The sequence below is a fragment of the Colletotrichum gloeosporioides genome, assembly GCF_011800055.1.
Source record: "Colletotrichum gloeosporioides strain Lc1 chromosome Unknown consensus_68, whole genome shotgun sequence".
Classification (NCBI taxonomy): Eukaryota; Fungi; Ascomycota; class Sordariomycetes; order Glomerellales; family Glomerellaceae; genus Colletotrichum; species Colletotrichum gloeosporioides.
In genome coordinates, this window is record NW_025544713.1 from 83,466 (window position 1) to 110,854 (window position 27,389).

General features: G+C 53.5%; 2 protein-coding genes across 2 annotated transcripts; both read right to left on the bottom strand.

Moving 5' to 3' along the window:
• Window positions 1-3,105: 3,105 nt before the first annotated feature.
• Window positions 3,106-5,112, bottom strand: GCG54_00006723 (uncharacterized protein; the record flags this gene model as incomplete). Its single annotated transcript, XM_045406722.1, has 5 exons — window positions 3,106-3,191; window positions 3,259-3,867; window positions 3,923-4,159; window positions 4,215-4,932; window positions 4,987-5,112. 5 exons carry the CDS (start codon window positions 5,110-5,112, stop codon window positions 3,106-3,108), a joined length of 1,776 nt encoding a protein of 591 aa, XP_045260374.1.
• A 16,435-nt stretch (window positions 5,113-21,547) lies between these two features.
• GCG54_00006724 (Metal resistance protein YCF1) lies at window positions 21,548-26,864 on the bottom strand (the record flags this gene model as incomplete). Its single annotated transcript, XM_045406723.1, has 7 exons — window positions 21,548-21,927; window positions 22,214-22,282; window positions 22,415-23,400; window positions 23,454-24,975; window positions 25,024-25,639; window positions 25,690-26,493; window positions 26,553-26,864. The coding sequence occupies 7 exons, from the start codon at window positions 26,862-26,864 to the stop codon at window positions 21,548-21,550; spliced, it is 4,689 nt and encodes a 1,562-aa protein (XP_045260375.1).
• Between the last annotated feature and the right edge of the window lie 525 nt (window positions 26,865-27,389).

Genomic DNA, 27,389 nt, shown 5'->3' on the forward strand with positions numbered 1-27,389 from the left:
ACAAGCAGGTAGTTTGTTCTCAATTGGTTGGGGGCTGCATTTGTTGCAGCGTCCCTTTTGCCTGCATAGGGGTGAACGCACATGCACAACCAGCAAACAACATCCCTTATTTTGAACTGACGTGGCGAGGAATGATGACCCATCACCGTTTGGATCACAACTTGACCTCTATCATTTGTTTGCTTCTAGTGTAGATTCTCCTGCCGGATCTGGTAGCAGCAACGAACATGACCTCGCAAGCCGGGCCAGCGCCGGGAAGGGGCACAGCCTTGTGTGATGACATGCATCATTGGCGGCAAGGTCTGAACCTGCCCACCCGGCGTGAAGGGCTGATTGATTGGTTTGATTACTCAAATCTTTGGCTGAGAGCCTCTACTGCCCCCTTCGGCTTCGAATCCATTTTATTACCCCTTTAGTGCGTTGCTTCACGGTTATACTCGCCGTACTCGATTGTTCAAACAGCCCAACACCAAGATCAATCACCTCAGGCGAATGACTTCAATAAGCGCACAAAGCTGGTATGACAACTCTTCGAGAAGAGCTTCAAAAAAAACTCTAGCAACAACCTCCAAGCTACATAGAAAACGGACTTCAACCCACGTCACGACCGTTTCCCATCACCACCCGCACACAACCAGGGGCTCAACCCCGTCAAAGTACCTATACCTCATCCCCGTCCCCCCTACCACAAGAAACAAGAAACTAAACCATGTCACATGTCCATTCTCACCTGTCAAACAGACAAAGAGATCAACCTGACAGCGAAGAACGTGTGAGTGGGGGGAGTGTGCGTGCTTCAAGGGGGAAAACAAGAGAACCGACGCATCGAAAACGCAAATCCAGCCAACGACACTCTGCAGCGATCCTCGGGCCGTGCCAGTAGCGCCCCCCTCCCTCAAACCACACGACAACACCACCAAATTCCTCGAGGAAAAAGAAAAGAAAGCACGAGGGTGGTGGTCATCCATTAAACAAGCAGGGGAAAACAGAGAACATGAAAATCACCAGGATCGTGTTCGTGGAGGGGCGTGTACTTCTTTCGCAGGGCAGTCCGTTTCCTGTCAAACAAAGAACGACAACCCCCAAAAGAGGTGTGGTACGCCTCGACCGGTGACTGGCCGGAGGGCGGATCCACTTCTTCACCGGTCTGCGGGGCACCGGTGACCGGGGTGCCACTTTTTCATCACCTTCGCCGTGCGGCCGGAGACGAAAAACGACACGGAATCACACAACGAAAAGACCAACGCCGCACCCTACCCTCCTTCTCGGTGGGGCCCAACTGACATCCGACACGTCAAAATTACTCCCCGAGCAGTAGGGAAAAAAGGGTCACTTCTATTTTTTTTACGGGACCCAGGCTGCCGGGATACGACTAAACATGCCAACATTCTGTTCGCAGTAGCGCCCGCGTTCTCCCCGTCGTCCCTCTCCTCCCCTGCGCCCATCCTCATCCCACCACCCCCTCCCGCACGCAGTCTTTCCCTCTCGCACATCCCACACTCTCGCTTCCCGTCCGTTACCTGTCAGATTGTCATCTGTATGCATGGCCGGGTGTGTGCCCCCCTTGCCGAAGGACCCTGAATACAGTGGGAATTGGGACTGTCCTTCCAGTGGGAGAGACAAAGCAGGCGTGGCAGGTTTCTTGGAAGATTGCCGATTGGAAGGAAATATAGTCATATTTTTTTTTTGGTTACCTCGGAGGTTTTTTTGTTTTCTCCCTTCTGCACATTGGGCCACGCTAAGTGAAGATCGTGTCGTTGATCTTGGGAACCGCAAGCGGCTAAGGCTGAGTGAGAGCCTCAATGACGTTGGAATTCGATGAGGCTGACGAACTGAGACATACGTGACAAAGAAAGAGAGGGAAACAAAACGTTGCGTACTTAATTCTGACCTCTCACAAAAAAATGTTTCGAGCAGACTGCCCTCATTATCTCCTATCTATAGCGGCCCTTCATTACAAGCAAATTGTCATGACTGAACCGCAAAGGGTCCTAGAAAACCCCACCACGGCCGCTTGAATGTGCAGTTTGGGTTGGCCAACGATCAAGCCGCCCTGACCTGTCAAGCTCCTGCCTTCCTTCCTTACTTTTCAGACCAATTTTTGTTCTTCTTCCCCCCCATCCGTTTCCCGCCAACCACGTAACGGTTCCAAGCAACAATTCCAATATACTCCACCTCCCGCAATGGCAAGCCTCTCCTTCTCATCTGCGCCTTCTTTCCGTGCCGAACCCCCCCCTGTATCTTGAATTCTCCTGCCTCCCTGTCATGTAGGGCCATAAAAGCAAAAAAAGCAAACGGCCTGGGCCAGCGGTATCGCCCAAAGGAGAAAAACAAAAAGTGGTAATTCGATCGTTGCCCGTCCAACTGTGCTGCGTCCTGAGCCGGTAATCCGTGTTTGCTGATGCTCGAGGGTGTTGAAAAGAATAGCCAAAGATGGAAAAAAGCGTTTTGTCATAATAGCGTAAAGTCCGACGCCCAAGCACAGAAGAGCCGCCAGTAATTTGCGTGCGAAATGTTGCCTCAACTTTCCGTAAATGGACTCCAGCGTGATAACAGGTTCACCGATCTGGAGCCTTTTCTGAACACCCCTGGGATGGCATTCATCCCCATTGAAAAACCCCATTGAAAACAAACGTGAAAACAAACTTCCCACCTGCTGCGATGTTTGCCTGTCCTGAGACTGCGGCCGCCTGCTGTTGTGCTCGGAATGCTGGTGTGACTTTTCGAGAGCCGCGGATGAGATTAAAAATAAAAATTGCCCCTCGTTATGGAAAATTCAATTCGTAAAAAGCAAGAACAGACACTAGCCACGCCATATTTTTTTCGTTCTCATTGTTCAATTGTGAATTCTTATGTGAAAAGCTCGAGAGTCTGCAGAAAGGTTGATATTGCGACTGTCGGATTCGCGATATGGCTGTTGGAGGGATGACCAGTTATTGTGTTGTTGATATTTTTGGTGGTCCTTAGTCAATGTTTACCACTGGATCTCAAAGCGAGTCACAACAGCAGACTTCCCTCGCCTCTTGGATCCTCCTGTCGAGTGCTGAGCCGTTCTGTTGATTCCAGCCGTGGTCGAGGGGCGAGCTGCAGATAGGGATCTTCATGCTAGTGGCCGTCAATGCATCTGCCCGCGACCAATAGAGTCTGGCTTTCCGCCTGAGCCGGGTAGGCCTCGTGTGTCGGTCGGTAGACTATACCCAGAAAATCCTTGAGAACTCTGAACGGGCGTCTGACTTGTGCTTACGGACCGGAACATACTGCCCTGATCGAAGCCACCTCTCGGCATCCCATCGTAGGGCGAAGGCACGTACTGATTCTGTGCCAAAGGAACACTGTGATTGCCAAAGTGTCCCGGAGCAGGACCCGGCTGTTGAGCCGTGAAGGAGTACACAGACGCGCCATTGGGGGCAGTTGATCCCCCTTGCCAAGGCTGAGTGTACATTCCGGTGGGGGCGGCGGTTGGATATTCGTTGGGAGACGTGTACATAGATGACCGACGATGGGGATCATGGGGAGGCGGCACCAAGTCCTGTGGCAGAAGACCGCCAGGCGGGTGGATGTTGCTGCCCTCCACGAAATGATGATCGGGGTGGATGTTTGAGGGGAGCATTTGGGTTGAGTACTGTTGTCCACGCAGCGGCATTTCGTTCATGTAGGCGCCACTGGGAAGGGTCCCGGCTGGGCTGTGGTCGCTACTCGACGTGTGCAAAAGGTCGTGTGGTGCTCCAGCCTTTGACGGCGATGTGCTTGATGTCATGGAGGGGTGGTGCTCATCCTCCTCTTTCACGAAGCCGTTGTCTTCCGTGTCAGATGGATAGCTCTCTGGGAATTTGTCTTCTGACATGACATGGACATATGAGTCGCCATCTATTTCACGTTAGTGTTTAGTATGCAAGCCACTTCAGCACGAAACAACACTTACCGATCTCGTTTCTCTTGTATCTTTCTTCGTGCTTGGCAACTTTGAAGATCTCGTCGAGATAAGGCTTCTTCTTGGCATTGGCCTTGTTCTCTTTGTCCGAAAAGAATGCTGACATTGCCTCGGTCGTGGCATCCTCGAGCTTCTGCACGTTCAAGTTCATCTTCAAGATGGCGGGATGCTGGTTCTCAGGGGGTTCTACGATCATGCGGAGGATGTGGCACAACAAATGGACACGCTCTGAGCTGTATGTTAGCATTTGTCAGATAGAATTGTCCCACGGATGGCAAATTACCTCTTTTGTAGAGATGATCGGGCTCCTTATGGCGGACCTTCTCCTCCTTCGTAGGACCCCATGGCTTCGGCCACCAGTCGGGCGCCTTTTCGTCCTGGCCAGTGTACGGGTGATTCGTTTGCTTCTTTGGCTCGACAACCTTCACCCAGGCTTTGGCGATAAGTTTGCAAGCCGTCTGCTGGCAGTTCTTGAAACGTTGCTCGTAGAAGTCCCACACATCCTTGTCGTTGCCAACTCTGAGATTCCTCGTCGGATTTGCCTGTGACACTACCACATCGTCTTCGTCGTCGACCTGCCTTCGGTAGGATCCTCCCATGCCGCCTCGATGCCTCTTGCGGGTTTTGTAGCCGTTCTCGTCGTAGATGTCACCAACTTGTCGGCGACGGTCTTGTGATCGATGCCCATAGCCGCCTCCGAATTGGTGGTAATCACTCTCGAGGCTGAATTCGGAATCGTCATGCATGGGGCTTGGAACTGTGCATCGTGTCAGCAAAAACTCGACCTTGTGTGGAGGAATGCGATAGGTACCAGCGTCGACGCCTTGGATATGCCGAACAAACGCCTTCATGCCGAAAAATTTGTTGGAAGGGTTTGGCTGGTTCCGTCCTCCTAATGGGATGTTGCTGAAAGTCTGCGTGCTACCATCATCCAGGACAGCAGCAACAAAATAATGTCTAGCCGGGATATTGCAGTGATCCCTCAATGCCTTTCCAATATCCTATATCCTCTGTCAGACGCTAGATACAGCCATTCATTCTCACGGCTCACTTACGATAGGCCTACGAGCGTCCGCCGCCTGGGTATGGCTAATGTCATGAAGCCCTGGCGGAGGGTCGGCAGGATGCCGCTCCTGATGCCATTGCCGAGGGAAAGTATCCCGGGGATAATCGCGAACCATGGTGATGGCACAACCGGCGTCAGTGTGACTGGGAGGAAAATAGCATCCAAAATCTGAGCGTGCAAGCTTGATGTGTCGTTTGGATGAGTCTTAAGAGGCTGCCGAGGTCGACTTCGATTGAAGGTGTAACGTTGCGAACCAGATACAGAAGGTAGAAAGACGAATACGATGTGCAACTGTGCGAGCGTTAGACAAGGTTGACATGAAGGCAGCGGTAGCCGGGCATCTCACGTCGACGCCGCAAAAGGCGGAGCTTCTGAGAGATGACTGTCGTAGGACAGAAGCTTGTGCGTGAGAGAGCGTACGAAGCTCAGATATCAATGCAATTGACCAGTGCTCAAAGAACGCAGCATACGAGGGATGAATGCGGTTCGGAGAACGTTCAAACCTAATGCGGGATGCAGGTCGTTGAGACTTGAGAGTGGCGTGTCAGACCGTATGCGCGAGGGTAGATGCAGCAGAGACGCGTTTTGTTCCGATGTTTGTGTGGCGGGCGGGTCGCTGACTAGATATTGCAGAGTCGAGCGGCAAGATGCTAGGCTTGTTCTGGCCAGGACGAGCCTGTTGTGATGTGTTGAGAAGATCACGGTGTTAGGAGACGCAACGGGATCCTGCCTGGGATCGTCGCGGTTGGCGGGCGGATAGCAACCAAACGCTAAGCTGGCAGCAGAGAAGACACCAGATATGTGTCGCGGATGAGAAGACGAAATTGGTGGACCAGCGAACGGACCTAACGACAAAGAAGACGTAATGCGACTTGTCCAGGACGATGCTGTGTTTGAGGAGGAAGTTGGCGAAGAAGGCGGGTTCGGGTGGTTCACACAGATCTATCAGCTCGCGAAACTGGACACCGGGATGGACCTCAAAGTCCTCTTTGCTTCCAAGATGACTTGAGACATCGGGGGGAAACCTCTCCACTGGTTCGCGGTCTGTCTTAGAGCAACTCTCCACGCAATGTCTCGGGGACAAAGTGGTAGACCAGGAGAGGAGTTGATAAGTGAGAGGGATTGGTTGACTGCCGACAGCACGCGTTTGCTTCCCCGAGCAAGGACGAAACGAAGAAAACGAATACGGCTGCCTTCGGGAAGGAAATAGAGAAAGGGAAAAAGAGCCAATGACTACCGGCTGGAGGGTGAGGGCCCTAGATGAGGTCAAGGCTCGCGGGCTGAGGTGGAGCTTTGAGGATGGGTCTGCGAGGCGGAGGCGGGTTGAGCTTGTCGACGGATCCAGTACTTTCGTAATGATCTGAGTTAGGGCTTCTTAGTATATCTCGATTGTTGCTGCGGTATGTGACAGCGGACTGGGGAGTGCGGGCGAGAAGCAGTTCCCGCAAGCGAGGGGTGGATAACGAGGCCGCAGATGACTTGAGGTCGAGGGGCAGCGAGACCGGCATCCGCAGTTGTAGAAACAAGGACAAGCAAAGCGGCAGGAAGCTGGGACCCAGGACAGACCCTAGTCTAGTCAACGTGAGCTTCCTACCCTCCTTCAGCTTCTGGTAGCTGGTGAGCAGGAGAAAATGGAAACGTGGTGAGCCGAAGCACTGGCGTCTGAGAGAAGGCCAGATGAAGGGTCAAGTAAATCGGTCGGTCTGAGAGAGAAAACGGACGGACACAAGCCTGAAGCAGGACGACAGGTCTTCCGGGGAGAGACTGGCAGCTGTGGAGAAGAGGGAAAAGGCTTCTCAGGTAAGCCTTCGGGTGTGGTGGACTGTAGTTGAGGTACTTATGAAGCACTTCCAGGGGAAACGAATACATTTGGCCCCTCCCTAGTCTGCCATCTTGATAAGGTGTGGCAGGTGCCCGTCGGGAGGGGAGGGAGGGAGAGCTCCATGTCCCTCCCAAACACCACCATCCAATGCCGCAGCTCGGCGTCCCAATATGTGGCCTGCAGGTGAGGTCGCCCACACCCCCAGGCTCTTTGGTGTTTGCGCTACTGCGGACAAGGTCTACCATGTACAGTACTAAGCAGTACTGTACGCATGTCTGCGCATACATGGGCTGTACCTGGCCAAAAGGAGCCAGAAACTCTGGTCCAACGAAGTAGGGGGCCTTTCATCGCTTTCCTCCACTATGTAGAAAAGCCGTTCATGCGCTGTCACTGGGCACAAGTCTCGTAGCGGGCGATCCTCTTGGCCCTGGCCGTCCCCTCAAGGCTCCCCGCTATGAGCATACCAAGAATGTCGCAGTGAGCACCGCCAGGCAAAGGTCCTGATCGGGTATCGGACCTGACATCTGGCAACTCATAACGACGCTCCTTCTCACTACTCGTCTCTCACTTTGCTTACTTCGTCTCGCGCTCAGTGCAAACAGCTTCCAATCGCCAACCTCCCTGCAAAGCCCCACGAACCGGACCCGAGCTGCAGCCTATGGCCCTGTATGTGTGGTTTGCTTCCGTACAGTGACCACTGTGTCCGGGAACGCGTTTGCTGAGGGTTCAGGCAGGCGGTTGTGCGGATTTGTTGAACCGTAAGCTGGTACAGAGTATTTCTGCAGTGGTGAGGGTGCCATCGAGTAAAAGCGAGTAAAAAATCACAATTTGTGTGAGTGCATGAAGGTGTGGGAGAGGTCCCATGTCGACGAGCAGGGGTCAAAATGAGACAACGGTGGGCCGGGCTGAACGGCGCATCGGTCGGCAAGAGCCTCGCCAGCCATACGGGGCCGTAATTACATGACATTGGCTGCACCAGGCACTGGTTGCATCATTTTCAAAGCCGTACTGTCTCCCGGGGCTTTCTTTTTTCCCGCGGCGCTGCACGCTGAGAATGCCGTGAAGTACGCTGGGGGAGGAGGCTTCCAGGATAACCGTATCGCAGGTATCATGAACAGCATGGCGCCTGCGAGGGGCCCTGGTGGGTTGCAGCCGTTGGTCCAAGAACCATGTCCGGCCAGTCTCTCTGATTTGCATGTGGCCGGCAGTGATGGGATAGATTCGGTGCGCAGGAAAAATAGCGAGGGGCTCGGGTGCTGTATGCCGTCAACACTGATGTGGTATACTAGCTTTTGCATCCGTTTGCTCCTCGTTTGATCTAGACGGGTGGATAGAAGAGACAGCTGATGATTCGGCCCTGGCTTGCGATTTGAGAACAGTCCCATCAATTGGTCGATCGACTTTCCAGCCGATCGTAGCAAAGCAATGACTACTTGCTACGGTCCATTTGGGGGACGTTTCACTTAGGGGTGGGTTTGCGGGCGAGTCGGTGATAGAATAAATAGTGGGAATGGGTGACCGTCCCGTGGAGGGAAGATATGTCCATGACTCAAAGCATACCCGTTCATCTATCGCGGAGGCCCTGGTAGCGAAAAAGCTGTGATACTCACACGCGAGTGAAGATTCTCGCCTGTGAATTCCTATTTAGCTGGGGTTGGTGCACTTCGGAGAAGTGTGGGCACTCACGACGGATTTGACGAGTATTAGATGGCATGAATTTGCTGACTTAGAAAAGCGAACACCGCAGGCACCGGGCGCGCCGTCCAACGAGTTGAGCGGACTTGTGTGTGAGGGCGGGACTTTCTTGTTGGAAACCTCGACGCCGTCTCCGTTATTAGCGGTTAGGTTACCCCTTGCTTGTCGACGGAGGCGGGCGGGGAGCCAGGTTGGCAGGGCCGTCTCAGTCCGTGAGCGTCGGGCACAACTTTTTTTCTGACAGTTCAGGGCCAGCGGCGGGAAGCGGTACGGCACGGAAGTTAGTACATTGACTGGCAAGCAAACAAATTTGGATGGGACCCAATGCCCCATGGCCAAATGCATAACATGGCACCAACTGAGCTTTCGCGCCGTTTGGTGGTGGCGGGCATCCACCCATCTAAGCCAGCAAGAGTCCAGATGCTTTCAGAGGTCGGAACTGATGAAAGGCTTTGGAAAGAGATGGCTCAGGTAGAGTGCCGATTTTTTTTTTCCTAGCCAGCAGCCGACGCCGATAATGTGAATTGCAGTGTTAAGTGGCAGGTCGTTCATGATGGGCAGACCGGGTGGTGAAGCTGGGGCCGCAAGATGGGATGAAGCTTGCAGAGTGAAGCGGATCAAAACCAAGCATGGCGTGGTCGGGGATGGGTTCCGAACGGGGATTGTCCTTTTGGCGGATTCCCCTGGCGTCCCCTCGCATCTTTGGAGGCGTCCAATCGACTGGACAGCCAGGATTTGGTTAGGCGTATGTACCTGTAGAACCGTCAGCTTTCTGAACAAGAAATAAAAGAAACGTGGGAACAACTGAGCACGAAACGGTAGACAACATGTTGCCGTATTCGTAAGGAAGCCAGATCAGACCAGCGGGTGGTGAGGTGCAGGCAGCCGTAATAGTTGTGCATCAAGGACTTGATTGAGTGGTGCGTCAGTAACCCAGGGATCCGTCTGGACCGTGTCGATAGAGTGAACGAGACGAGAAGAAAGGTTGCTAGTCTCCATCATCCTCACAAGTGACGATATGGGGAGTTTTCGTGGACAGGTGAGAGGAACGAAAGTTCAACGGCTCAGTGCCCATGTCGGACCAGGGCGCAGGAATGCAAGAAACGTTTGGAAGCCAAGGAAGGCGTGTTTGCTTGCTAGGTAGGTATTCCAGGGTGGCCGGTGGTTGGCGGCTGACCACGCCCGAACCCGACCTGCGAAGCGTGCGATGCAGTGGCTGCGGCGGCGGCGGTGGTGGTGGGAGCAATGCATGAGGATCAGGAAGGGGATGCAGAGCACCCGACGGCATCTTGTGTTGCTGCCGCTGGTGCTTTTGCATCCGTTCCGCGTCGTTTTCGCACCGTGTCGCACGTATCCATACTGCGAAGAGGATATTTGTACCATGTCTGATGCTGGAATTGGGTACGTGTGATGCTTGCTGGACTCCCATGCCATGCCGTCGCATTCCATGTCCACCACCCGTTGTACGTGGGTATCTGCACCTCCTCGTGGAGTGGGAGTCCCGTGGTGGACGGGATGAAAATGGAGTCGACATGGGTATCGGGGCGATGGTGATTATGATGAGGATGATACTAATACATAATACTGATGGAGAGATCAGTGACGAAGGGAACAGAAAAGGCGCTGCCAGATGGCGCTCTGCATTGTCGCAGCAGCAGCTAGGCACTACTACTGGTGCTGATGCTATTGCCGCATCCGGCGATGTGCAAGGTGCCGAGGAAGGAACGGTTTGACGACGATCATGAACTCGGATAAAATGGTGGGGAATTGGAGGAAACCCAGCGAGGTACGTACCCCGTCACCTCAGGTATTTGCATCCATGGCTCTTTTTTTTTTTTTTTTTTTTTTTTTTTTTTTTCCCCCCCCCGGGGGGNTTTTTTTTTTTTTTTTTTTTTTTTTTTTTTGCTTCCCTCGACCTGGGGACACGTTCTGGGTGGAGAAGGGACGCGGCCGCCCAGCATTCCCCACTCGCTGGAAATGGATAATGCAGCTAGCAGCGTCGGACAGACCTTGCTCAGCGACTGGGATAAGCTACTCACCTCCTCGCTCAGCCGAAGTCAGGTCAGGTTCAGGGACCGAGAGCCCGCAAAGCCTTCCCGGGATCAACGTTGAAATTGGCTCAGTACCAGAGAAACAAGTGTCATCGGGCGTGGGAGCTACCTGGGATACTCGGAGACGAGCCTGCTTTACAGGGACTTATCCAGGACGCGAGGGTGGGGGTTACATGGCAGTGCGAGTCTTCCGCGTCCTCGTCCCGGGCGTCGTCAACCTGGAAGCTGGAAGCTGGAAGAGACATTCCCTTCCAACAGCTTGCAACGTTCAAAGGACACTGCACCAACAAACATTGACATGCGGCACAGCAGTGACGAAAGACAAAAGTGCCGTTGATAGGTTGGCAGCCCCACCGTGTGGTTCACGCCTCGGACTTTTGATGCCAACTTGTAGCATTCCAGGTGAGCGTACATACCTACGGGACTGAGCCCGAACGAAAGGTTGCATTCTGGCCTGTATGTCTCGCCTTCATGAGATAACGCGCGGCCACTGAAGGTGTTCAACGGTCCAACGTGCCTTGGCTGCATGCATGCACGCATAATCGAGAACAGACGATCATCAACTCAAACTCGACATCTCTCAGTCTTTTGAGAATCGTGCGCGCGGTGCAAAGGAAGTTCCAATTAGCGTAGGTCATCTGGTCAGGTCGCGATGTGCCCCCCCGCCTAGGAACGGCCCGGACATTGCACCGATGGGCCGGTCGCCGAGTGGCAGAGGAGCCCGCTCCCCGTTCCTTATTTTTGGTCCCTTGGGGTAGTCGGAATGCTCGGCTCAGAGACGACGAAAACTCTGCCCATGAAAGCCTGGTTGATGGCCCATATATCTCAGGTCAGGACTGGTATTGGGGCAGCAAGCACCCTGTTGCCGAGCATTCGGCTACCCGCCTCCGAGTACATGACCTGACCTTTAGTTTGGATCTGCCATGCTGCGTACGGATACTGACATGCGGGTTGTGGTGTTGCCGTTACTATTATGGCAATTCAATAATTGATAGTCCCATTTCCAAGGCGCAGCGGGGCCGTTTTGTTCGCAGGTAGGTGGACTGTCACAAGCGTCCATGCGGGTACTGGCATATGTAAGTTCCTGAATTGAGTACTCTGTTCCGTTCGTTGCTCGACTGTGTCTGTAGCGATTGCTAAAGTCCAGTCGAGGGGCTGTTTCCTCGACGAGCCCTGAGTGTCTGCCTGCCTAGGTTAGGTATCTGCCGACGGAACCTCCTTCCTTTTGTTCTCCAAGGCAAATCGCCAACACGTGATTGGGTCATCGCACCTGACAAACAGGAGCAGTCCGGGCCTCTCACATTGTATTGCAGCTGCCACCTCACGACAGCCGAAATACTCAATCCTGCATCTCGCTAGTTGAGCAGCATTGCTCTGCTCTATGTTTTTCTCCTCGTTGCCGGCGGTTGCAGTTGACCCGGGGGTTGCATCGGCGTTGATTTCATTCCCCGATGTAATAATTCTTTGGCTGGCTTCCGCTGGTTCAAATCCCGACACGATGATACTGCCGACTACACTACAGAGCTCACGGTCAACACCGAAAATATGTTGTATGTTCTGCATGTGCTAAGTATCCTTCCTACATGCCCTCGCCCTTGTCAAAGTCCAATGTTCGTTAGCTCATCATCTAGCTGCATCCGCACCCCTTGGGGACTCCTCGATTATCGACGCAATCCGGTTTAGTCTTCGACACGCCTGACTGCATTCGAGTCACACGGCAGGCTGCTTCCTACACGGCTGCGCAGAATTGGATGCTTTTCCAAGTCGCCTTGCTGGAAAAAACCGCCTGTGGGAATGGGGTCCGGCAAGGGACCATTTAGCCACTGGTCTCGATAGGTCCGACGTGTCAGTGGCCCTCAACTACGCACACTTTCGGCCATGGGCGGTCCACACAGAAGCACGCCGTCGACTCTGTCACATATTGCACCGGCTCGTCTCGAACAATAGTGCAAAAGCAAGATATCGTCACATCCTATCGATCCAAAACTGCCGGCCTGGAAAAACCTTGAACTCCACCGCGCTAAACTTGGCTTTGGAGTGCATCTATACATGTTCCAGAGTCACCCAGAGCATTCGAGCGGACGCCCGTCGGCCACATCGCTTTTGTCCTGGCCAATCTGCGTAAGATGCACCGCTTGGTCCAGAGGCATGTCTGAGGCAACGTGGTTAGTGGGAAAACTCGACGTCTCAGTGCAAAACCACGAGCCACCCCACCACTTGCGCCCATCAAAAAAAAAGAAGAAAAAAAAGCAAAAATGTTCGACAGCCACCTGTTTTATGCTTTCTTTTTCCCCCTCGACGGCACTTGTTCAGCCGAGAAAAGCGCGATAATTACATTGTCTGACCCTCGCTTCGACCTGGATCATACGCTTGCAGCCAAGGAGCCCGCTTAGGGCAGGTCAATAATTGCTTTGGCGTGACACTATCTCTCCAGCGTCAGGCAAAAACCTGTTGCTGACGCACTTGCGCTTGGATTCCAAGCCATGTTGTTTTTCGCAATGAGTGTTGGCCAGAAGAAAAAAAGCATGATGCGCTGATTTGGATCGAAGGACTCCTACTCGGAATAGCGCTGACCTTGGCGGTAGCGCACTCACTATCTCTCGTACATTCTGCAGTGGATGCGCTGGTATACTATGAGATGTGCCCTTACAATATCTACCCGCGGCATTACCGTACACTGGGCGGAGAGTATGCAGGTTTACGGGATGCAGACCACCGGTTCGCCATGTCAACCTACTGGGAACGCCTCGTGGAGAACATACTGCATGTCTCGACCTCTCTGATTGACTTCCGCTGTTCCGCCTGCAAGGAGCGACAGGCCTGAAGAAGACATTCTACCATGCCTCTGGGACGATCAGCTTGTTGGCGTCAGCCAGGCAAGGAAAGCTGTCAGAATAGAAGAGGGGGGGTTGCATCAGCTAATTGCACCCTCCACCTCCAACCATCCCTGTTCTCTGGCTTTCTATGAGCTCTCTGTCTCTCTCTATCTCTCTGACGACGGACGGGAGGCACGATAGTTCCTCTTCAGAATTGCTCCGCCGAGGCCATACACCACCGTAAATGGCATGCAGCGGGCAGAAGCCGGGGATCAGTGAAGACACTGACTCAGTTCCTCGCTTGTTGCTTGTTAGAGATTCTTGGCTGCAAGGGCGACGGCGACAGTGGCCGAGATTCCCTCAAGCCAGTGCTTCTTTTGAAATGCGCAGGGAGCGCTCCAGCGGATCCTCATGGACTTCCGCCAACTGAATCTCTCACATCCAAATGTTCCTGGTTTCTTTGCTCTACCGTTTCCCCATCCCAACCCTTACCCTTGATGTTCAACTAACGCTGTGATTCGCAGCATTGTCGACGATTCCCTGACATGCAAGCCGAGGTGCATCGTCTCCACCAGGACGGCAGGGCGTCCTGTTCCGTCACCAACATCATGTACCTACGAATATGGCAATACAGCCACTCAACATCAGCTGGCGACTGGGGTAAACCCACCAGAAGCCGTTGGTACTGCGCCTGTGACCCAGACCCCCCGGCGGCGCTCCCCACTTATAACCGTACCTACTACAGCCCGGTCTGACAGCTCACCTCACCTCACCGTTGGAATCATCTCCACTACTATTTTCTCCTCTCTGTCGTCACTCCGGGGCACGCGGGCCATCAGATGGTTGACTTCGTGGGTTTTGCTGCCTGCCGGTCACCCTGCTCACGTTTTGCGGCGCGGACTGGACCCTCTCATCTCGCAGCGCAGACAAAGGGCGTTCTTGGCTTGTGCTTGGGGCCAAAAAGCTAGTCCAATGTCCGTGTCTCCAGGTGCTCGCTTTGATACGGCGCGGCGCGGCGCGGCATAGCGGCTTGATTGACCTCACTCTTCCAACTCGGATGAACGCGTCTGTTTTAGCTCATTTTTGACTTCCAACTCTAATTGAACTTCATAAGCACTCTCGTCAGTTGGATCTCGCTCAGGAAGCAGGGTCTGAACACATATAACGGTCGCAGTATTCAATTCGGCAAATCTTCAGCGCTGCTCGGCTGCCTTTGGCCATGTGCTTGCGTTACGCGCGGGGCCGTTGGTGCCCTGCACCGCTCATTTACCGCCGCAACGGTAACGCGCCCTGGCAAAGTCGAGCCACCGACAAACACTGGAACACCAATTCCGAACAGGACCAACCAAGTGGCCAATGACCCTCACAGACCATGAGGAAAGGGGCAACAGCAAAGCCGTCAGGCTCCGTCACGACCCTTCTCGTTTCGACTGTCTCCTCTCATTTCCTCCCTGTCAGCGTGTCTCGGAAAAGATATCTGAAAGAGTTGGGCTGTGCTTATTAGTCGCACCCAGCAAACTTCGAGGACACCCCATCATCTGTACGCGACCACCCCAATCTCAGGCCGTCTGTTGAGCTTTTAGCGACTAGAAGGTGGCAAGCTTTCTGGACAAGATCTTCTCGAAACCATTGGCCGTTGTCCTTGGTGTTCTGATCCTCGCCTAGCGTTCCTATCTTCGGATGCGAAAAGACCAAGTTCGGAGACATATAAAGATTCGGAAGGGTGGCCGAGACTATCGCGAAGATCCGGCCCAACAAGCGAATAGCTATGTTTTCCGCCATCATTATCATGTCACACGTGGCCAGGGTCCAAATAATGTACGGACAAAAAGTGCCTGAGCGGCTCGAGGAGCCTCAACGGCACATCCGACGTGTGACCCTATCTTAACCTGACGGACACCCTTACTTTGTTTGGTATGCTTGCAAAAAGTAAGCGGCATGGTATTTTGGCCAAAGTTGCGCAGGCCAGGTCCTGACCCCCGAAGCCGGTCCGAGACTCTGCTGGTTTTTGGCGTACAGAGTCAGTCTGCAAAATTCGTTGATGAGCCTGAAGTCGCCAGTCTGTTTGGACCATTTATCGTCGGCTCGTCAGTTGACTACTTTATCTCGATACAGAACTTGAGTACTCAAAGAGGGCCAAGTAGCGTGATCTTCTCCGGCCATCTTCGAAGCCGGAATATCTTCGTGTCTCCGCCTTTTGGTGAGACAACAGATATCGATACAAGAAGAGCGCTATCTCACAAGAACGAACGTTTTGGTCCCTTTACTTGGTCATATCGGCGCCCTTCGTCTTACAGGGTTACTCGGGGTGCAGATATTTCGTCTGGGTTACACAACATGGGCGGTGACACAGCAGGTTGGCCAACGGCACCACGCCAATCCTCATTCGACGGCCCAAGCAGCCAGTGATGATTATGACATCCTACAAGCTTTAGCACGCACCGTGGTCGTCCATGAAGCGTTTCCCACTGGATACAAGGGTAAAGTTTGGTTCCGCCAAACGGAGGCCGATTTGACAGTACGCAAGCCCTTCCAACGAGTTGCACCTTGCCCTTAGCACCTCGCCTAAGGCCGGGCTCAACAAAGATACGGTTCTCCTGGCCGAAGCGTTTGCTAGCGCCTTTCGGGGTTCCTTTTGTTCGACGAGAAACACTCTCGCGACGTTTAGCAACCACGCCACAAGACACGTTTGCTTTTTGGAGCGCTCCATGCTCCCAAAATCTCCGGAGTATCACGAAAGCCACAGGAGCCCGTGGTTTTGACCGACCACAAAGCGAAGCCGGTAACCTGACCCCCCCTCCAGAGCTCTGTCATTAATGACCGCGCACCACGCCCCCACCACGCCGTAAGGGGGGACCGCGACGAAAATTTGCAATACGCGACGTGATGGAACAAGCCAAGTGTGTTTATCGAAACGGGTTGATAGCGTCTTGGTCGACGTCTGTTTTTGGCACGGCGTCTCCTTTCTCAGTGTGATGCCCCAGTGCCTCAGGGGAAACCAATCGCGTTCCATGGGAGACGTGCGCCCGATATGGGAGATCCGAACGCAATAACGGCGACGCTAGACCGTCTTAACCCCATCGTTTTGAGGTAGTTGTTACTCTATCAAGTTATAACATGTCAAGGCATGAAAAAGTCCCAACGTGACGGGACACGGGCTACTAGTGGGCAGGATGGAGCGCCGGGGATGCCCAGACTCGGGGCTTCACGAGCTGGAAACGAGAGGCGGAGAAGGGTACCGATGTATCATGAATACTTCTTTGCCTCAGGCCATGTGGCTGTTTCCTGTTGACGAGGCGTCATGGAGCAGAACACATTCCAAATCCTGCCGCAGAGAGTCTCTGACTCTCAGCAGATTGTCATCAGCTCGGTCACCTGAGATGTAATGACGGCCAGACTCAGGGTTCTCAATGGCCCCTGGCACTGACCGCAAGCCACAGATCGTCGGTTCAGCCACGGCGTGTGGTCTGTCGCGCTCTTTGGCTCTGGATGGACGGCAGCGAACCAGGAAGGGTTCGACATTTGCCGGTCTAATCTGCACGTCGCACAAGCCAGCCGTCGGCTGTCGAAAAGCTCAGCACGACAAACGGCTCTGCTAGTCAATTGATTCAAAGAGCCCTGCGGCTGTGGTAAATTGGAGGCCGGTCGTAAGATTTGCGGGTGAAGCAAATGTGATAGATTTTGAAGCGTAGACGCGAGCGCCGGAGCGGTCTCCGGGTCGTTGGGGGCTATAGCGAGTGCAGATTCTCAGACTCCAACAATTCAGCTGTTTGAAGCCATCTGTCTGTTTGTTCATCCTCATCTCTTCTCGCGGGTGCTCGTCGAGTTACCGCGGCCGAGCACCGTGAGCACGCGCTGATGTCGTGATCCCCACGGCTAGGTGCCTGCGCTCCAATGCGCCTCACTCCGAGCTGTCCATCATTAGCAACCGCAGACTTCTCTCTTTCAGGCTACCGCCATAGAAGAGGAGAACGCTTAACTGGCGTTGATCGAAGGGCTTAGGCGACTTGTGCGGACCCGTCTTGCTGCTGACCGAGATCCAGATCACGCAGGCGCCGTGGACACCATCGTAGAGTCAGTGTTCGCTACCAACTGCCCTCTACTCCCAGCTGCATCGTATGCCACCTCCAAAGACCATATCAGCCATCTAAGCGTCTAGACATCCTGTTCGACGCTGACTGAGTCCTACCGACACGACCAACCCTCGACATCCATCGATCCGATACATCCTCGGCTTCGAACCGAACCCCCTTTTGCGAAGCCATACACGAAGAGACGGATTGGAGGTGGCTGGAATTAGAATCAAGTCGACATACAAAGACAGGCAAGAAAGTCTCGGATAACTTGAGAGGCGTGGCAGTCCCAAGCTTGTGGTTCTGGCGATGCGTAGGCGAGGCCCTTGGGCATCTTCGATGCCGTGATACCAGTGACAACAAACGCTCAGGGGCTAAGAGTTTGCACTCCTGTCACGGCTTGTGCCGGATTGATACAGTACTCTTCTTTCAGTGCAAGAGTTATCCTGTCTGGGGACTCCAGTTCAACGAAGCTGGGTGACCTTAAGGTTGTTTCAGTCCTGTCGTGTTTAGTAGGCTGGAAGCGCGTAGGAACCCAGCCCCTCGTCGGCGAGGCCAAGTTCGTGGGGCAAGCCTTTGCAAGAAGTGATATGCTAAGCTGTTGTAATGCACATTGCTCCCCCCTATCGTGGCCTCCCACGTCTGAAGCTTTTGATGATCAATTTGCCCTTCTCTCACACATAGCCATCACTACCCCCAGAGTTAAGGACATGTTTCTTCTCTGGTCGCTGCTTACCATCGAACATCGCGAGGATCCGAATATCCTGCCACCTCCTATAGCCCCTCTCATCCGTCTCCAGCAATCCCTACGCATTTACGCCGACCAACCCTCGTCTAGAGAGCCAATGCCATTGATCCCCACGACTAAAAGGGCTCGTCGTTCAACGGTACAGCACCTCCGTTCATACCCAGACAGGTACTTTGACGTAGATCATATAACATCGAGCCTGGGTTGCCAATGGGACCTACATCATTGCCAACGCGTCAAGCGGATGGTAGAGATAGTCGTTTGTTTTCGAACCTGCTACAGCTCTGCATTTCTCTCTCGCCCATGCCTTCTTTGTAATCAACTTTGGGGCTTGATCGCCGTGGTTGCGTGGGCATATGCACGGTATGGAGGGCTGAACCGAACAATTCTGAGGCTCTGCGGTGAGGGGAGCATGGCGGACGAGGTGGATGCCTAATCCGAACACCACCGTGTGACCGGCCGCGCGACAGCATCTAAGGTGACACAGCTGGCGGCTCCTTGCGTTATAAATCTTGCTTCGTTATTTAAAGCGACCTTGGGCTTTGCATTTTTTGGGGCCAAAGCAATTCGAATTTCCGTCCCCGGCGAGATGATGTTGGGCCAACAAACCCCGGGCCTGCGGCAAGGTCATTGCTAGGTCAACGGACTCCTCGCCGTACGTTTGCCTGCCGTTCCATTACGGTCTGATTTGTTATCTGAGCCCTCCAGAAAAGTTGAATATGATGGCCTGGACTAATACCTTTCGACTCCAACGCTGAGCTCCCCTTTTTGGGCGGGCGCGGTGATGTTAATCGTGTCTCCTTCCCACCATGCCTAAATTCAATTCTGCGTGGGCTATGTATTACAACGTAGTTTAAATCCATGACGGCCGGCAATTTATTGCAATTTAGACCAGCTGGGAATCAGGCTTCGTTTGGTCCGGTTTCATTCACTATGATTGCCCCCCCTCCCTGCACCAGAGTATTGATATCTGAAGATTATGGGAGGTCACGAAGGCTAAACGTTCCGGAAACTATTCGTTTTCATACCCGCCAGAATATGACGAAAGGCAGTATCATCTTCGAAAGCAATTCTACCGAGATTGTTAGGCTCTAACAAATAGACTGGACACTGTCGTATGCTTTCAGCACCGAGCTCTAGCGTAGACCGGTCCGATGAACCAATCAGTGTTCATTCTACAGATATTCTCAAGACGAATCTATTCCATATAAGTATATGCCAAAATCAACGCCGTTCTCGTTGACGGTCATGCGCATCACGCAGATGTGGAACAGCGATTGCAGAGGGAGGCCATCACATAAAGCCAGATCTGACTTGCAACAATAGCGGTAGAAGCATTCGGTCAGACCGCGCCATTGCCTTCTCTCAGGTGTCTGTGTCTTAATCAGTCACCGAACGCTCCCGGCTCTAAAATCCAGACATTGACGCCAGACAGGGGAAGAAACGGGTCTTCACCTAAGTGCTGTGAGGATTCAAACGGTATAACCAACGGAAGATATTCACGGACGGTGGGGAGTGCCCAGGTGGTTATAGGCACTCGAGGACTTTAAGAATGGAATGCAGCTTTTGATACCTGACTTACACGCTTGTTTGACGTCGCAATCTTTAGAAACCCCACGTCAAATTGAGCATTCTTATCTATCGCATAAAATGTCCTAAGCAACGTTTTATAAGGTAAAGAGAACTATGCCGTTCGCCAACTTCGCCCGCAGATGTTATCACCTTCTCGTAATCGTCCAAGCATACCGGTCTATTCGTGAAATACCTGGTCTTTACAATACCCTACTACGATGCTCAATGGCTACTGTTTTCCGGGCAAAGATACAACGCCGACACAAACAGAATACAATTTCGCAAATCTCTTAGTGAGAAAGCATGACATCGTGGTATATTGAGTCTGTATGATCAAGGATACAAGACCAGCGGCAACTGCTCTGCGGGCAGATAAGTTTGGCTAGAATACAGAGCCGACAACGACGACAGGAGAGGGCATTGCTTTACATCAGGATATCACGTAAAGCCACACTCACGTCTGATGCCGCGACGCTATGCTGGCAGGAATGAACGGTATCTCGCGAAATGATTGTCGATAAAGCCAACATTCAGATTCTCGCTGTCCGTACGAAATCTGGTCTTTTCATGTCCACCATGGAGGCTACCAAATTCGTCAAGGACCTCAAGATACCTCAACATAGAGACCCGGGCCGTGACGTAGGTAGGTTAGGACCACGGCGCAAAGGAGCCTGCACCAAATGGTCAAGTCATGAGAAGAAACACATCCAAGTTATGGAAGTATCAACCCGGTCCCGCCCGGCCCTCAACAACCACACATCGCCGGCCTCCGACCTCTAACCTCCCCAACAAGTCCTCGGGGCCGCCCGATCACCAAACCCGGCCCTCAAATCCCGTATATTAAATCAAGAAAACCGCCAAAGACCGAGGCCATCAAAAGCCGAAAACACACCCCCTCCAGAAAACACCACATCCTCCTGCTCCGTCTCACAACCTCCACGCGACGTGCACCAACATCATCGTCGTGCCACCCAACGGCTGTCCAACCCTCGGCAGCCACTAAGCCACGAATTGCCGCGTCTGCCCACGCTGACGTTACACAACACTCCCACACACCACCACACGCCACGCCACACCACACGCCCAAAAACCCCACTTCAGCCAGTGACGGCTGTCCGGTCAAGTGTGGTAGAACGTGGTTACACAAGAAGCGACGCAACTAAGCAACGCGGACAGCACCCACATTTCTTCATGAACTACTGAGGCGAGCGCACTTGTTCGATGCGGTCCTTCCATGGGCCGGCGAGTGGAAAGAGAGAGAAAAGGGTGTGCCGGATAACCGCCTCGCCGGATACGAACAGCATCTCTGGCCAGCCGCAAGATGACCGACCGGACGTAGCGAAGGCAGGTGGAGGGAGGGGATGCGTACAATGACGACAGACACATCACACACACACAACCAAGCACGCACTACCCAACAACCACCGTTTTCTCCGTCGGATACTGGCAGGCAGACACAGACACACACTCAAAGGGTTCAAGGTACACCAGAAGTAGATGCGATGCTTGACGAGGTCTCGAAGAGTAAATCTACAAAGCGCTTTCATGATGAATGATGACAAGTCCACACGCAGCTCCTCCCCTCCCTCCATTCTTGGCTCGAAGGCCACACACAACTATATTGATGCGGGTTACACAAACTCCACGCGCTTTTCCCTTCTTCTCTTTTCACAGCACACACACAGTTGGTAAAAAAAACTTTTTCTTGTTGGTTAGGCAGGACCTCTTCTCTAAAGTAAGATCGGCAGCTGCCATCAGCTAGCCGGCTCCCATCTATTCGGTATCCAGACCGGCCTGCTTGACAAGCCCGTAAAACACGCCTTGCTTCTTGATGAGCTCCTGCGGGGTATCGAACTCAACGACCTGGCCCTTGTCGAGGACGACAACGCGGTCGCTGTCGAGGATAGTGTTGATACGGTGGGCGACGGTGATGATGGTACGGTTGGCGAAGAGGGGCGAGCGCAGCGTCGTCTGCAGCATGGCGTCCGTCTCGACGTCCACGGCGGCCGTGGCCTCGTCGAGCACGAGGATGTTGGACGGCGTCAGCATGGCGCGGGCGAGCGACACGAGCTGCCGCTGACCCTGTGAGAGGTTGGAGCCTAGACGCGATACTGAGTCAGCACTTGGCCTGTAGGACATGCGGCTTATTCGGTCTATGGATTGAGACAAGGTGGTGAAGAAGAATCGGGGCAGGATGAGATAAGCCAGCACGAGACATTGACTGCATGCGCGGGAGATCATGCAGGGGACTCTGAATGCGGCGATGGATGCATGTGAAAGGTGACTACTGTCCCCGCCGTCCTAAAGTCCGATACAACATTGCGAAAAGATCACGACGTGATTCGGGAACACAGGTCTGCGGACAGCCGCTGAGGGGACGTGGGATGGCCGAAGCCTTAAAGCCGATAAAAAGCGGCATAGAAATTGATGGAAACTCACCTCCTTCGTTAATCTTCGCCTCGAGGCCGCCTTCCATGCTTGATACGTGGTCCTTCAACCGGGCGTGTTCTGTGATAGCACCGCGCATTAGCTCCAATTCGCGGTGAAGGAGGGGTAAAGACACCCTCTCGTGGAGGGTGAGGGCGGGGTTTCTTGACGATTGGGCCGGTGAGGGACGGCCGTTTTTTCTGTATTACTTACCCAACACGCTCCAAAGCTCGGTGTCGTCATGCACGTTGCCGGGATCCAGGTTGTCCCGGATAGTGCCCTCGAAAAGGGCCGCGTCTTGCGGGATGATAGCAAGTCTTCTACGGAGGTCCAAAAGTCCAATGGAGGATGTGTTCAGATTATCGATGCTGATGTTACCAGCGGTCGGCTCGATGATGCGGAATAATGCTACTGTCAACGACGACTTGCCGGCTCCCGTGCGGCCAACGACACCAATCTTCTCGTGCGACTTAATGTCGAGGTTGATGTTCTTCAGCACGTTATCCAGACCCTCGCGGTAGCGAGTGCTGTAGTTCTTGAACTCAAGAGAGCCCTTGGAGGGCCAAGCAACAGGAGGCCTGTTGCTCTTGATGATTTCAGGGGCCTCGCTAGGCAGTCTGGCGTACTCCAGAACACGCTCGACGGAGACAATGTTCGTCTCAACCTCTACGGTCTGACGGACAATCCAGTTGAGAGACGTAGTGATCTGCAGGGCATAAGACATGGCCAGACCGACAAGACCAGGGCTGAGATTGCTGTGGCTCGCGACGGAGACGACAGCAAAACCAGCGGCAGACATAATGACAATGGCACCTATGAACTCCAGTCGAACAGCCAGCCATCGGTTGGCGCTAATAGAGGGGAAGTAAGCCTTGAGGTTGGCATCGACACGCCATTCGTTCTCGAGCTCGAATCTCTGCTGCTGTCGGTAGGCTCGGATGGTCGAGATACCTCCGAGAGACTCCTGGAAGTGAGCGTAGATCGGACTCTTGGTAACGCTGTCAAGTCGCTTGAGCTCTCGGGAAGCGCGAAGGTAGTATCGCTGGATCCAGTAATACATGAGGCCGATAGGGATAATCATAGCAGTGAAAGCGGGAGTGGCAATGGCGATCACACCCAGAGTGAAGCCGGAGCGAGCAACGTTCACGAACAGCATGTTGAATGTCCTGGCGAGGACCTCATCAACCCTGTAGATATCACTGGATGCAAGTTAGTTTCTGTTTTGAGCATATTGAGGAGTGGGGATACCAACCTGGAGAATCTGTTCAGAATGCGGCCCGTAGGCGTGACATCAAAGAAGGACATGGGGGACCTGAAGATGGCGTTGGCCATGGCTTCATGCAACTTTCGCGACGCCTCGATAGAGCAGAAAATCCACAAGATGAGTGTTTGGCAGACGGTCAAGAGAGAGGATCCGATACCAAACGCGAAGTAGATGCCAATATACTTGCCAACTTCTGGGTTGCCGCCATACTTGGCGTTGTGCTCAGACCAGGTCTTGAGCCAAGCAGAAGCACCAATGTTGGCCGACTGGGAGGCAACGAGAGTCACGAGGTAGATGATGACAGCAATGACGTTGCTGTTTCTGGCGTACTCCAGGTAGACATCCCACTTGACCTTGCCTTGCTCAGAATGTTCCTTGACCTGCTTGGTCTTGCTGCCGGAGACTTCCTCGTCAGTGAGTTTGCCACGAGGGCCTCTGAAGCTGGCGGTGCTAGCACGGCGAAGAGTTGCCATGCTCGAAGACCGCTTCTTATGCTGCATGGCAGCGCCAGTCTTAATAGGCTCCATCTCAGGCAACTGCTCCTGGGCTTCCTCCATCTCTGCCTTCTCTTGGCTGCTGCCCTCGGCTTCGATGACCGTGGAGGTCTCGCTGCTGGAGCCGCTCGAGCTGGCCGAAGAAGATGATCCTGAGTCTTGTCCGGCGGTCTTCATGAGTTCGTTAATCATGCCCTTCATAGCCACAAGCTGCTTGTAGGTTCCTCGCTCGGCGATTTCACCGTCCCGGAGCAGGGTGATGTAGCTGGCCTCGGGAAGGACTGCGATGGCGTTGGTTGCGAGGATACGAGTCTTGGTGTTCAACAGACCTCTGGGGCCTAGGACATTCTCGATGATGTGGCGACCGACATGCGAATCCACGGCAGACAGGACGTCGTCGAAGAGATAGATGTCAGCTCGAGCATAAACTGCTCTAGCCAAAGCAACACGAGCCTTCTGACCGCCACTCAAAGAGATACCTCTTTCACCGACGACAGTCTCGTCGCCGTCGGGAAGCTGGTTAAAGTCATCGAGCAGAGCGCAGGCCTTGACGGTCTTTTCGTAGAATTCGGAATCATATCGGTAACCGAAAACAATGTTCTCCTTCACCGTGGCGTTCAAGATCCAAGCACTCTGAGAAGCGTACGCTACAGTTCCATGAACCTGGACGTCACCCTTCACCTTCCAAAGATCACCCAGAATGCTCTGAAGGAAGGAAGACTTGCCAGCGCCGACTCGGCCAACAATGCAAGACAACTCGCCCTTGTAGGCGGTGAAGTCAATGTCCCTGAGGACCTCCCTATCCTCATGACGGTTCCAGGAGAAGTTTCCGTCTCGGATCATGACGGTCTCCTCTCCCATCTCCTCAGGGGCGGGTTTGATGGTAATGGCGTCAGGCTGGATCTCCTCAGCCATAAGGAAGTCAGTCAGACGACCGACCGCAACGCTGGCCTCGACGATGGAGGTGATGACCATAGGAAGAACAGCCAGAGGGAAAGTGAGGAGGTTGAAGAGAGCTACACTCGGTCAATGCTTAATCTTTAGAGGCGATGATGAGGACTTACTCAGGGCTGGGAAGACGATTTCAGTCGTCAAGGGCTTATCTTGCGTCAACACGAACACGGTAAAGGTAGAGCAAGACACGAAGAAAGGAGCGGTGCTCCAGGTAAAGTTGGCGAAAGCTTGAGTGGCGCCAATCTTGCGCAGGTTCTTCAACTCGAGGTCATTTCGCACAAAGTTCAACTTGTTCATGAAAGCAGCACCCCAGGCATAGAGCTTGATGCTCTTCATGTTGGTGATGATCTCATTAATGAGACGGCTTCGCTTGTCCTTGTTCTTCATCTGCTCCTTCTGCAAGTTTCTCATGATTCTCGCAATAAAGCCATGGGCAGGCATCATAATGATCATGACACCAATACCAGCAAGCATGGACCAGCCAACCAATTGATACAGGGAAACCATGCAGATGATGATCTGGAAAGGTGCAGACCAGACCTGTTGGGCGAACTGGGTCAGGTCCTGCAGACGCTGCGCATCAACAGCCATGTAGTTCACAATGTCACCAGTTGTCTTAGATGACCGGCCCTCGTTGGACAGTTTCATGGACTTCTTGTAGATGGCAGACGCAAGGCCGCCCTTGATACGCATGCCGGTGACGAAGGCGAGTTGGAAGTATTGGTGCTGCATCGTGTTAGTAAGCGGGTCTTCTAAATGTTCGGAAAGCAACTTACAATCATGGCAGTCTGGAGCACGGCGCATGCGAACATGGCCAACGCAAGCGCAGCACCCCGGATGACCGGCTCCTCTTCAGCGTCGCTGTCGGAGCTGTACGAAGTGACGAAAGCGATGAGGTACTTGAGCAGTTGCGGCTGGAGATACTGGGTGACATCATTGACGATTTTGAAGAGCGCGGCCACCGCATACGGGCCGCCGTAAGCTCGGAACATGGCAATCCAAAGCGAAGGGTTCTTCTTCTTGAGCTCAATCTCCCAAGCATCTTGAAATGCGTCTCCAGTGTTCTTCGTCTGGTCCTTCTTGGCAAGGCCCCAAAGATCGTCCTCAGTCAAGTACTGCTTGTAGCCGTAGCGCATCAAAGGGGTCATCCACGAAAAGGTCAGGAGAGAAAATACAGTCGCGTATTCGATAGGGCACTCCTCCTCGTCAATCAGAGCCTCGTATGCGCTGACTTTCCTGGGCCAAAGCCACTCGAGCCCGAACTCCACGATGGACAGTGCGAAGCCGATTGTGTAAGTGATGAAGTAGGCCTCGTTCTTGGTGTACAGCTGCTGGGAGATGAGGGATCGGAGCTTTACAGCGTATGCGATCAGAAGAAACAACCAGTAGAACAGAACGACGCCGTTCGCGTTGCGCAGTCGGGCGTGTTCGAGCCATTGGATGGAGAAGATTACACCGAGGGAGAGGATGGTGCCGACGGTAGTCCAGAACCTAAAATCGCCGTACCAGACTCCGGGATAGCTAATTATTTGAATTACGAGTTGTACAATGACGTCGGCGATAATGAATCCAAGTAGCGTCTGCAGAGGCGACATGTCAGCCGGGGGGAGCGGGGGGATTCGGCGCAAGTAAGACTTACCTGCTTTGCCCAGAAGTGCCAGTCTTTGGGGGCGTCGGAAGGTCTCTTGCGCTGGACGAGCCAGATGATAGCGAGGAGTCCAAAGACAACACCGAACGTAGCGACAGAGGCTATCCAAACATCAATGAAGCAGGGTGTGAAGTCGTATCGGATCGGGCTCAATGGTCCCCAGCCCTCCTCGTTGCCGCATAGCGGCTGTTTGATATGCTCGGTCGCGGAGAGATAGTGGCTGCCGAGTGATCCCATGCGATGGAATCCGGTGAACGATCCGGTGTGCAGCACGCGCTGCGACGAGTAGTCGGAATAGTCCATGTTGAATGCTCTGCGGTTCCCCGGGCCCGCCTGTCAACGCATGCTAAGGTATCGTGGACAGAGCGAAGCGCTGGGGATGTTTCGATCGCGTGGGGTTTCTCGTTTATCGCAGGCGGTTTCCAATTGTTTTCGCTCGTATGTATGTACACGTGGCGAAGGGGAAAACAAAACAAGAAACGACACGGTCGACTCTGTCGTGGCGGTGGGAGCGAAAGGGAAAGGGAAAAAAGTTTTTGGAGGGACGACCGAGTCGAGTCGAGACGGTATCGGGATGCGACGTGCCGCGAGTGTCGAGAGGGTCACGGTGCAGCAGAGCAGAGGCGACACTGGAAGAAAGGTGTGGTGGAGGTCCACTTCACTTGCGGTGCAGCAGAGGCCGGTCCAGGTTCAGTTCCAAAATGCGAGGGTCGCTGTGAGTGATGCTGCGTGGTTTGTCAGCTTTCCCACTGTTCGCTGGGGTTCGGAGGACCACAGCGACATCCAGCGGTGCCAGTCACAGGGCTCACCGCAGTTTAGCTCTCGGAA